The 12921-nt window shown below is 35.3% G+C and overlaps 1 protein-coding gene and 1 long non-coding RNA gene across 2 annotated transcripts; one reads left to right on the plus strand and one right to left on the minus strand.

Moving 5' to 3' along the window:
• The first annotated feature begins 193 nt into the window (after nucleotides 1-193).
• LOC126616036 (ubiquitin carboxyl-terminal hydrolase 14-like) lies at nucleotides 194-9083 on the plus strand. Its single transcript, XM_050283981.1, has 20 exons — nucleotides 194-416; nucleotides 1262-1433; nucleotides 2106-2218; nucleotides 2311-2647; nucleotides 2887-2981; nucleotides 3893-4026; nucleotides 4107-4163; nucleotides 4264-4341; nucleotides 5059-5113; nucleotides 5200-5241; nucleotides 5564-5644; nucleotides 6177-6375; nucleotides 6488-6545; nucleotides 6633-6755; nucleotides 7082-7170; nucleotides 7261-7350; nucleotides 7793-7957; nucleotides 8095-8210; nucleotides 8328-8460; nucleotides 8596-9083. Exons 1-20 carry the CDS (start codon nucleotides 309-311, stop codon nucleotides 8772-8774), a joined length of 2424 nt encoding a protein of 807 aa, XP_050139938.1. The 5' UTR covers nucleotides 194-308; the 3' UTR covers nucleotides 8775-9083.
• Nucleotides 9084-11956: 2873 nt separating this feature from the next.
• LOC126614935 (uncharacterized) lies at nucleotides 11957-12718 on the minus strand. Its single transcript, XR_007620576.1, has 2 exons — nucleotides 12640-12718; nucleotides 11957-12544 (listed from the first exon to the last, which is right to left on the minus strand). It is a non-coding gene; the product is annotated as an uncharacterized LOC126614935 (long non-coding RNA).
• Between the last annotated feature and the right edge of the window lie 203 nt (nucleotides 12719-12921).

Raw genomic sequence — 12921 nt, forward strand, 5'->3', positions numbered from 1 at the left:
TGGGACATCTCGAAGAAGGATTAGGCGAACGTGAGGATTGCGGTCAACAAATCTGTAGAGGTATTTATTCTTGTAGGAAATCTCACTCCAACATATATCATATTAGAAATTATATAATATTTAAATAAAATTCAATGACAAAATCATATAATTTATAAAATATAGTTTAAATAGATGAGAAATTTCAAAATATATTCAGTGTTGTTTACAAGAAGCATACATAAACTTTGCACTTAGGGCAAAGAACCATATTCTCTCCCTCTCTTGCCTATCCAATTTCAAAACCCTTTGTTTCTGCAGAGAGAGCGATGCTGGACCCCATGGACCTGGTCCGATCCAATCTCTCCCGGGTTCGGATCCCGGAACCCACCAACCGCATCTACAAGCAAGAATGCTGCATCTCTTTCGACACTCCGGTAAACAATTTCCCTCCAATTTTGCTCTCACTCACTTTATCTACTCCAAGCTCGATACTCTAGAATTTGGTTTCGTTTTTTCTGTTGAATTTTCTCGAGCTTTCTCCCCGGCCAAACAGGGGATTAATATGTTTACTTGTCTTCTGTTTGGCTGCTGAGGAAGTATAGGAAACAACTAGAAGCTGCTACGACGAATTCAGGATTTGCTCACTATACTAATACTGCCCTTTGTGTTAATTTTTATCTTCCCTTGATTTCTCAATAGCTAGTTTTTTTCGAATTTGAGTATGTCTTCCAAATGCTGCTTTGATTTTTGCTGCACTTTAATGATTTTTATGGCTTATCAATGTGTTTGTTTCGTTTTTATTTTTCCTTGTATTTTGCTGGTGCAATTTCCACTTGCATAGTTTGGATGCCGGAAAAGTGTACAGAAGGAAAGTGACTCCGGTTATCAAATGATTGAACAACTGGGAGCAATTTACTTACGATACTTGGTTGACATACATGCAAAGTAACTATGAATTACGAGTTCAATATAGTTGGTGAAGTTTTCTGTATGTTCGTAAAAACAAATACCTAAATAACTGAGTATGAAACATATTCGTAGGGTTTCAATTACTTGGTTTCTTATACAATGAATAGTGTTTGGTTTTAGGTTGTTGTGATTGATTTTTTGTCCCTTGTTTTTTAAGAAGTTATAAGGGCTATAAGAGGCTTCAATTTCCCTTAACATTTAAATGTTGAAAAGTTCTTGGTTGTATCAGGAATTCACTTAAATAATTTCATACAATTTGTTTTATTTGTGGGTTTGTTTTCTCTAATGGTTATTCCGTGATGGTTTTCAGAGATCAGAAGGTGGTTTGTTTGTGGACATGAACACATTTCTTGCTTTTGGGAAGGATTGCGTGGGCTGGAACTATGAAAAGACTGGAAATCCAGTTTATTTGCATATAAAGCAAACAAAAGTGTTGGTTCCTGAAGATAGACCTTTGAAGAAACCCACACTCATGGCTATAGGTAATTTTAATCAAAATGATCTATGCCTTTGCGGTATTGGAAATTACTGAGTTTGGATGATGTATTTTTGCAATCTATGCTATTTAGAGGCACCGTTATGCATGTTGGATGACATATCCTGATTTGATAGTATTTAGACTACAATGCATGCAGCATATGTATAGTCATCGAACAATAGGAGTTTTAACAGTTCTCACTGAAAACAAAATGAATGTGTATAATCTTCAAAGGAGAAAAAGGAACCTGATCTCTCTTTGTTAATATTGAAGCAAATAATGTCTGTTGGCGAGGAACACACTCAATTAAGTTAGTATTTGCAAATAAATCTTATTCAAATTTGAAGAACCGCTCGCTCTATCTCTCTATTTCTAATATGGTAGTGCTGAGTCCTATTTTCCAAACTATATAAGCCAAAATGTTTCTATTAAAACTTTTGAGGTAAATAGACAAGATGCAAATTTTATGGATCTTTCCATAGTACATACTACTACAATTTGTATGTGTATTATTTGATGTGGTTGGTACAGGCTCATCATGTTTTTAGTGTTAATATTGCTTAAGCTTCAGATGTTCTAGCATAGCTTTGCAAGACCCAATGGTTATCGTACTGTGTACTAGTAGTAGATGTTCTGTTGTGGTGAAACAAATTTTAACCTGTGGTATGATTTGTAGGTGTCGATGGGGGATTTGATAACAATGAACCTGAATATGAAGAAACACACAATATAGTCCTACTGCCTGATTATGTAACTCTTCCATTTCCTTCTGTCGAATTCCCAGAGAAGGTGCTCATTCTTTTCTATTTGTTCTAGATCATTATTGATGTGAAATAAATAAGAGAGCAAATAGGGAACAATTATGACTTTTTTTTCTGCAGGTAAGATTGGCTGTTGATGCCATTTTATTGGCTGAGGGTGCTGAGAGGAAAGAACAACTTGCAGCATGGACAGCTGAGAAGAAGCAAGTTAGTGCTTATGCAACGAATTTGCAACAGATTGACAATGGTATTATTATTCCTTCATCTGGCTGGAAATGTTGCAAGTGTGATAAAAGAGAAAACCTTTGGTTAAATCTAACTGATGGAATGATCCTTTGTGGGAGAAAAAATTGGGATGGAACTGGTGGCAACAACCATGCCATTGAACACTATAAGGAAACGGGCTATCCTCTTGCTGTAAAGCTGGGGACAATTACAGCTGATCTGGAAGGAGCAGGTAATGCTGTCTTGTGTTGTTAAAATCTCTGCAATTACTTATCCTATTCGTCATGTGCTTGTGTTTGTAAGTACATAAAAGTTACGCAATTTTATCTGGTTCATGTTCATGAATGAAAAACATGCTGTTTAGCAGACAAATCCTGGCAAACATGACCTAGTAGTTGATTATTTCAAATGAATGAGTTTGTCTTACATGTATTGATTGCTATTGATAACTAACATATTGTGGCAGCTCAGATGTTTTCTCATACCCAGAGGATGATAGTGTATTAGACCCACTTTTGGCGCAACATCTGGCATTTTTTGGCATTGATTTTTCATCATTACTGAAGGTTAGTTTCATCTTTTCTGAAATGTGCTTTGGACCTCCTAATTCTCTATTTTTTTGTTCCAAGCAGGGCTCCTCTATTCTTAACATATGCTAAAAAATGTTCTTAATATAGAGAGTTTAACTATTATTTTTCTATTTGTTGGATTAAATCTTTATGTGGCATTCTCATATACCAAATGTGACATGATGCAGTTATTGTCAAATTATTTACCAGTTGGTTTTCCTTGCAAAGATTGAAATGAAACATGTGGTATTGTATTTTTATACACATATTTGAATAAATTTATTTCCCGTTATGAATAAAAATTTCAATTTTTAGTGTGTTAGGGATATCTTTTAGACATAATTGAAGACAATTATAATGTTCTAGCGGGATAACAAAACTTGTGAAATGTTTGACTGGGTCAAATTTTTAATAATACATTGAGGTATGAAAGATCTAATGTTCATCTTTTAAGATGAAGAAATCTGTTGCATGCAAGTAATCTAATGGTTTAGATTTTAAATACAGTAATGATATCATAAGTTCTGTAACAACTACAGAAGATTTCTGGACTCTAGCTCTTTGAACAGGTCTTGAAGTTTTCTCTTTTGGTTGCATTTCCGTATTGCACAGAAGAGTCAGCACTCTACGAACAGGGGATTGATCACATATTCCTCTTACCTTTGGTTAAAGCACTCCCTTGCTGGACCATTTGGTTAAAGTGCGTGGTCAATCGTGAATGTTCCAATGAAAACCAGATATCTCTGACTTCTGATTTGCTTTTGAAGTTCAGTATTTTGTTTCCCTGAAATTCCTTAACATTCCAAATGTTTTCTTGGAAATTGTGCATTTGGATTGCTGTGCTTGTGGTAATATTATTCTGTCAGTGTTAAATTTGATGGAATAGCTGATACCATTCTTGTTTTCAGACAGAAATGACAACTGCTGAAAGAGAGCTTGACCAGAATACCAATTTTGACTGGAACCGGATTCAAGAAAGTGGACAGGAGGTTGAACTGATATTTGGACCTGGTTACACTGGACTTGTCAATCTTGGAAACAGGTATATTTGGTACTGTTTAGTATTCTGAAGACATTGTATCTATTGACAATGTCTTGATTTCTCATTTTGTTTTATTGCAGCTGTTATATGGCAGCGACTATGCAAGTTGTGTTTTCAACACACTCTTTCTATTCCGGGTAAGTTTACACTTTATGTTATTTAGTTTCAATGAAAACAAATCAATTTAGAAGAGAGATGTTTCATACCGGTTAATATTTTGTTATTACATTTGATCAGATACTTCAAGAATCAAAGTTTGAAAATGGCTTTTGAGAAAGCACCAGCTGACCCCACTGTAGACCTGAACATGCAGTTGTAAGTAGTTAGCGGATTCTTAGTGTTGATTCTATGTGCATTTCTATCATCTATTGTGTTTAACTATATGTTGCTATTCATGCTAAGAAAGCTAAGAGCAGCTCCAAAGGATATGTCAAAATTGCCACGTAGACATACAACAGTAAAAAATGGCAGCAAACTCTCTCCAACCGAGCCTTCAATTTCTTACGTGGTGCTGAGTCATTTGAAGGCAAAGTCTTTAGCTGTCAAATTCATTAAATGATTTTTTAATAGATTAATATAATATATAATAAATGTTGTTATGTTTTTGAAATATTTGATTGGTTGCCTTAATCATTGGACTCCACAAAAAGATAAAAAATTTATTAAATGACATTATTATTTAACATATCGGGTGGAGCAAAATATTGTACAAAATGTCAAATTGCCACATAAGCTATCGACTATCATTTTGATGTTTAAAATTTGACATCTCCTTTGGAGATGCTCTAAGCTGTGTTACTTGTTAATGTGAGTTGTGTTCGACATTAATTGCTTTGCAATTATTGGTGTAAACACATGTGTCTGCATGTGTAGGTCTGTTTTTTTTTTTTTTTTTTTACTTCTGCAAGTAGTTCTTTTCCCTCTTCCTCGGCCTATCCTTCTAAGAAAATTAAGTTGAGTCATAAAAAACTGGTTTGGGAAAGTTTTCTGCACAAAGTCATTTGTACTTAAGACTTCTGTGTTATTTGGCAGAACAAAGCTGGCGCATGGTTTGCTGTCTGGTAAATACTCCGTACCTGTAACCGAGGTATGTTTGTATTAGCAAAATGGTTTATTTGATTTGACAGTTTCTGTTTGCTTGATGGTGGCTGAGATTTCTTATATGTTGTCCAGGAAAAAGATCATACAAATGCCATTGCCCCTACAACAAAATTAGTAAGCTCTCTGGATAAGCATCTGCATTCTAAGTGCCTTACATATCAATGCTTATTCATTGTTAGTGTTTTGGTATTCCTGTGTAAATTTGAACTCAAAATGCAAGTGATTTGTTTCCTGTTCACTTTTATATTGAATCTTGATGAGACTGTTGTATGCATATTTCTCGATACTTTCCCAATACTTCCCTCAATTTCTTATACTTTAAAAAATCAATAAAAAGAACATGCTTCCGCCATTTAATATGCCAGGTTCATTCAGTGATTTCCTTTTGACTTGTTCTGTCTCTCTTTTGTTTTAATCCACCTTCAAATACTATTAGAAACAGGAAGGGATACCTCCTCGTATGTTTAAAGCGCTTATAGCTGCCAGCCATCCTGAATTTTCCTCCATGAGACAACAGGTACATTCACCATCTCTTATGATCTATGACAAAAGATTTGCAATTTTTGACAGAAGTCGGTTTTTTTTATCCTTAAAGAAGATGTGTGGTGTTTTTTTTTTAATATTTTTATTGTCTTATTTACTAAAAAATTGAAGTTTAAAACCTCAATTAATATCCACGTGTGAATTTATAATGTAAATGACAAAAGGATGAAGCAAGAAAATGGCAGAGAGAACGTTTCTATATTTCTGTAAATCTCATATCTGAGCAAGAGGTACAAGAATAATGATATTTTTCTTACACAAGATCCTATATCAGCCACTCAACCATTCATCCATTGCGATTAAAACACATGGCCTACACTTGGCATATGAGAAAAGCGACTAAGAATCTAGCTGTTAGAAACTAATCCACAACATTTAAATTTTAATCAACAGCTAACAAAGCAGTAAACAATTAAAAGCATATGCAACTGGGAGAATAATATTTGACCCTCTCACATATGACTTTTGCTGTTTAATGTAAATAATTGAAACCAAATTTTGTTTAGGATGCCTTGGAGTTCTTCCTTCATTTTCTTGACCAAGTTGAACGAGTTCATTCTGGAAGACCTGAAGTGGATCCTGCGAGGAGTTTTAAGTTTGGCATTGAAGATCGTATTATGTGTTCGTCTGGGAAAGTTGCTTACAATAGAAGGCTTGACTACATTCTCTCATTAAACATCCCACTTCATGCAGCCACTAATAAAGGTGAGTTTCTTCTTGGGCCACCGTTGATGGTCTTGAGTCACTAATCACTATTGATGCTGAAACATGATCCAGAAGCTGATACTCTTGTTTTCTTCTTACTTTGAAAATTCAGAAGAACTTGAAGCCTTTCAAAAATTGAAAGCAGAAAAGATTGCGGAAGGCAAGGAAGTGTGAGTTTATATGGTTTCAAATTCAATATCATGGTTTCATTTTTGATCTCCTTGCACACTTTGAACTAAGAATGTGAGTTCTTCCAGATCCAGTGATGAGATTGTACGTCCAAGGGTTCCTCTAGAAGCATGCCTTGCAAGCTTTTCATCTCCCGAAGAGATACAGGATTTTTACAGCACTGGTTTGAAGGCCAAGACAACGGCTGTGAAGTAAGCTTTCTGATTGCTGGTGTCAAAATATTTTTAGATTATGTTATTTTCGTCTGCTAAAGGCTGATTGATGGACAAGAATGCATGTGGAGGACTTCAAGTTATTTGGATAAACAAAATGATGGAGCTGTCCACTAATTTTGCTTAATTTGTTCCACTACAAGTTAAGATGTTTAGGAAGGAAAATTGGTTAATTCTGTTCCACTACAAGTTAAGATGTTCTTTTATCATGTATTTCCGAACTGGTAACTAAGCATGTCTTGAATAATCTTTATGCCTACGGTAAAATTATATTTCTTCCTTAAATCTATTTTAATACATTGCAGGAGTGCAGGTCTAACTTCGTTCCCTGATTATCTGGTGTTGCACATGCGAAAGTTTGTAATGGAAGTGGGCTGGGTGCCCAAAAAACTAGGTATTTTCTGCTGGGTTCCTAAATTGTTATGCATTAATACTGCTGGTTTTTTTATAGGCTTCTCATTGTTTTCTGTATCTGTCTCTGCAGATGTATATATAGATGTTCCTGATATCATAGATATCAGTCACATGCGCAGCAAGGGACTCCAACCTGGTGAAGAGTTGTTGCCGGAGGGCGGTATGTGTTACAATTTTATTTTCCCAACGTCTTATTGAATATTTTTTGGAGAAATTGTAAAAACTTCTCGATGGTGCCTGCATATGTTTGTGGACGTTCCCTTAAGTGCATTTTACATGGAATTTTCACCCAAATTGTAGTGCATTTCAGTGGATCTTTGTATTGTCACATCATAATTAAACCCAAGTACTCTCATATTTTGGAAGTGTATGAACTCGCAGCCAAACAAAAGTGTTAAAATCACGTTTTTAGCATGTAATTGCATTATGCTCCTTAGACATGTCCTTTACTAATTGAATTTAGAAAATGTGCAAGCACCGCGAGAGTCTCTTTTGCATTTTTTGGTCTTTTATGGTATTTGCATACATGTGCTTTTGGCTAATTTAAAATGATATTTTTGCTTCTCTCTGAATTATGCGTTGACTAGACTATTAAGTTTCAGGGGAAGAGGAGGAACCAAATGAGCCTGTTGCCGATGAGAGTATTGTTTTCCAGCTTGTTTCAATGGGTTTTAATCAGTTACACTGTCAGAAAGCTGCCATTAATACGTCAAATACTGGAGTGGAAGAGGCAATGAATTGGCTACTTTCACACATGGATGATGCAGGTAATGCAACATGGTTCTTGCCAGAATATGTCTTTCATCTCGGAAAGTAGTTATCTTTCTAGCAAGAGCTAGGTTTTGAGCTATGAATTGTTATGTTTAGGGAGCTAAATGATACTGATGCACTCTTCCATTTCCAGATATAGATGCTCCTATTTCTCAAGGGGGACAGTGTGCGGTTGATCAATCAAAAGTTGATATGTTGATTTCATTTGGTTTTCAAGAAGACACTGCTCGGAAGGCACTGAAAGCATCGGTAAATCTTTTTAGGAGCTCCTTTTTATTTCTAGAATAGGCAGCTGTTTGTGTATTTGTTTAACTACAGAAGATTTTGGTAACCTTTGCTTATCTTTAAATTATGTATATTTGACAGGGTGGTGACATCGAGAAAGCCACAGATTGGATATTCAACAATCCTGATGCTTCTGCTTCATCGGACATGGATGCGACAACATCTGACACTGCACCTACTGCGATTGATGCTGGGCTGCCTGATGGAGCAGGGAGTAAGTATCTTAGACCTCTTATAGATGTATATGTGTGATGCATATGTGACACACGTGTTAAACAGTAATTACATGAAGACATCGATATGTTCAATTTTAGGGTTTTGAGAACTGTTGTCGCTTGGCTCTATGCAGGATATAGACTCATTGGAATTGTAAGCCACATCGGAACATCTACTCAATGTGGTCATTATGTTGCTCACATCTTAAAAGATGGCAGATGGGTTATTTTCAACGACGACAAAGTTGGAGCTTCCGTTAATCCTCCCAAGGACATGGGATACCTTTACTTCTTTGAGAGACTTAGTAGTTAAGTTGAGGGACACCACATTTGTCGACACTGGAAGATGACACCGGAGATGTTCAAAGGTGTAAAAGAGGTAGTGCAGGAATTTGCGGAAACTGCGTAATTTTGCCAATATGCTGGGTGATGGTGTTTGAATTTGCTACATAGATTCATGCCAATTGCTGAGGTTCCGCATTCGGATTTAGCTAAGTTTCTTCTTTTTTTTTTCCACTTCTTTTAAACATATTGAAGTTCTTGTACTTGCTCAAGAAATTTTTTATGAACGGTAACATGTACAAGGACCATCTTGAAGTCCATTCTTATTTTTATTGGGTCATTAAGTAGTTTTTTTTTGTTTGGGGTCATTAAGTAGTTTTTTTTTGTTTGGTACACAATTATACATACATACATATATATATATACATACATACATACATACATACATATATATATATATATACACCTAATGAAATTTTATTAATAATAAATATATATAAAGAAGCGGTGGTATTTTTATAAGTTGAACTTCATAAATTTAAGCATTGCAGTTTCTCATTCTTGTTTGTATTTTTGATCTTGAGCTTGGCTTGACTTGCTTCTTATATAAGCTGAGCTTGAGCTCACTCAAAAATTTCAGGTCTGATACCAAGCTCAAGTTGTTTTGAGCTTTTCATGGTAAGTTGGTTTGATTGTGTAAAAAAATGGCTTTTTAGCCAAAATGATCATTGAGATTTGCATAACATAATTTTGGTCCTGAGATTGGAAATCAATAGAAGTAGTTCATGAGATTATCCACCATCAATTATTTTGGTCATTCCATTAAAAAACTCCATTAAGTGATCTTTGAGCTTTTTAACGGAATGACCAAAATGATGGATGGTGGACAATCTTATGGACCAAAGTTATGTGTTATGCAAATCTCATATATCATTTTGGCTAAAAATACCCTCAACTTAACGGAGTTTTTTAACGAAATGACCAAAATAATGGATGGTGGACAATTTCAAGAACTACTTCTATTGATTTTCAATCTCAAGAACCAAAGTATGTGTTATGCAAATCTCAAAAACCATTTTGACTAAAAAGCCGTAAAAAAGTTTTACAACTTGGCAGTGCACGTCAATAATGGAATACACATTAAACTTGAACAATGCAACACAAAATTTTCAAACACACTGCTTTATGATAGTAAACATGAACTTTTATATTTTGTTTTGCTTGTGGAATCCAATGGGATGGGAGGTTAATTCATCATGCATGTTGCCTCTTTAGAAGCAATTGGGAGGACATATATGCATGTGTAACGCTAACTGTCACACATATCCTAATGTCACTCAATATAAATTAAAACACGTGCTAGGACCAAGAGATGTCACACGTGCACGAAAATGCCAAGAGTACCTCACATTGGCGTATTAAATGTTTACTACAAGATCTTGAACTTCTTCGCGCATACATCCGCACCATTATATGATATTTTAACTTATCACTTGTGTTGGAATCCTGCACTTCTAAATATACTATGACATTTTATGAAGATTAGAGTGCGTTTGTTGCGCTGGACTGTCTCGGACTGGACTAGCTGTCGGGACTAAGCTGAACTGGCTTAGACTGGACTAAGCTGGACTAACTTAGTGAAGCGTTTGGTGCAGTCTCGGACTAAGAAGCAGGATAAGAAAAACAGTACTGTTCACCAGATTTGTGTTTGCTTAGACTAGGACTACAAATTTTTGCCATTGTGTAATAGAGTAATGCTACAAATCTCATGATATGGGTTAATTGGAGCATATTTTTGCCATGTATATTATGAATCTTAAAAAAAATTGACAATTGTTTTGTTTCTATTACCTGCTAATAGAATTGGGTTTAATTTGCAAATGTAGCTTGATTTAAACTCTATCACCCAACAGAAGAAAAATAATAGTGGCCAAAACATGCAACTTCAACAAATACAAGTACATAAGATCTCCATAATTTAGAAAATCCTAGTTAACATTAGTTAACATTAGCCAAAATAGATCTCCATAATTTACAAAATGGCTAGTTAACAGAAGCCAAAATACTAGTGCAAAGCTAAGTTATAAGTCATAACATAAGATTGTATGATTAATAAAATACATCCATGTTAACGTTAATAAAATACATCCATGTTAACATTAGCCAAAATCCTCATCCGCTTGCGTTGTCGCTTAAAAGCCTTTGGACGAACACTTTCTTGAGTTCCGGTTTGATTGCCCTGAACACTCCCACATTTTTTGGTTTATCCAAAATAAGAGACAATGCATCAATTTGATCCATAGGAGAGAGACCCATTGCTTCAAGTTCATTAGCTATGTCAGTATGATCTGCAGTACCTTGAACTAAAGTTTCAGTTACCATTTGCATCCTCTTCCCACTTTCAACATAAAAATCTTTCAGTCCACTGATAATTGCCTCGGTTCCATCACTTGAACTTCCCACAGCTCTTTTCCTCTTTCTTTGGCTATTTTCAGATGGGGTGCTTTGTTGGCTTTGTTGGTTCATTGAAGAAACAAAATTTTCACCTCCAATATCACTTTCACCAACATGATCATGACTTTGTTCCTCCACCATTTGAGCAGGGGTTTCGGCTACATTACCCGTAGCCTGATCTTTTCCAAATATATATGCAAATCTATCAAACAGTGGAAAAGGTTTGCTTCTCCATCCATCGGCTTCTTTATTTCTCTAAGATTATATCAACATAGCAAAACTAAAATTTAGCATGCGTAACAAATATAGCAGCAAGAATATAACTAATGCATAAATAAAATAGGATATGAACCTGCACATAAGTTTGCCATGCGTCATCACTGTCAACTTCAACGCACTTTTTGACATCATTCCATGCAAATCCACTTGTGTTTATCATGTCAACGACCATACTATATGTTTTTTTCCATTTCTTCAACTTGGACTCAATATGTGGATTTGCCTTTATATTTGAATGAGGACATAAAACATTGACAGCTTTTGCTATTTCAACCAAAGTACCTTGTTTGAAAGCACCGGTGTCACACCGTTGCTTCTGAGCAACAAAATCCTCAAGAACTCCTAGTAATACTTCTTCCTCAAATGCTTCCCATTTACGCCTTCTTCCTTTTGGCTCTTGAGTAGCATTCAAAAAATTTTCGTTATCCATACCTAAACAAAAAATATTTTAATGAAGGAAAATACCATACAAATAATCAATTTGCATAATATCCAATCAACTTGCATAATATCCAATTAATTTGCATACCATCCAATCATTGTGCTAATATCTAACAAATGCATGATAAAAAGGAATACTAAAATAAAATGTTATCATTAACACATATAGCTAGTTCGGTTGCTGGTTCCTAATTGCTCTCCACTCATTATACATTTCCTGAGCCATATCATTCCTCATTGCAGTCCACTGGTCCGATGTTTGAACACTACCAACATATTCACCTTCTTCTGTATTTTGTCCATCTTCTATTATTGGCAAATTCTCCATTGGATCTACAGACATCTCTTGCCTAATAAGATTGTGTAGTAGGCAACAAGCGGTAATTATTCGACCTTGTGTCCTTATCGGATAGAAAGATGGACTCCTTAGTATCGACCACCTTCCTTTTAGCAAGCCAAAACAGCGTTCAATTACATTCCTTGCCTTAGAATGCTTCATGTTAAAATATTCTTCCTTATTAGAAGGTGTTCGTCCCTCCCATTCAGATAAATGATAAGGTATTCCTCTATAGGGTGCAAGGAATCCTTCACCATTTGTATAACCACCATCTACAAGGTAATAATAACCTAATGAAAAAAAAAAACAGACCTTATTAGTGTTTTGTAGTTGACAAACAGAACTAAACCTAACTTACAAAGTTGAGACCAAGTAATAGTCTTACCCGCTGGTACCTTAAAACCATTAGGCCTACTAATTGCATCATGTAGCACTCTAGAGTCTGATGCGGAACCCTCCCACCCCGAAAACACATATATGAACTGCATATCTCCTGAACATACACCTAACACATTAGTTGCGACTCGACCCTTTCTTGTTCGGTATCTTGGTTTGTCAATTTCAGATACATGCACATCAATGTGTGTTCCATCCAATGCTCCCAAGCAATTCTTAAAAATAAAAAATAAAAAAGTTGTTAATTTATACAAAGGGAATGAAGAGTTAA

The sequence above is a fragment of the Malus sylvestris genome, chromosome 3 (assembly GCF_916048215.2).
Source record: "Malus sylvestris chromosome 3, drMalSylv7.2, whole genome shotgun sequence".
NCBI lineage: Eukaryota > Viridiplantae > Streptophyta > Magnoliopsida > Rosales > Rosaceae > Malus > Malus sylvestris.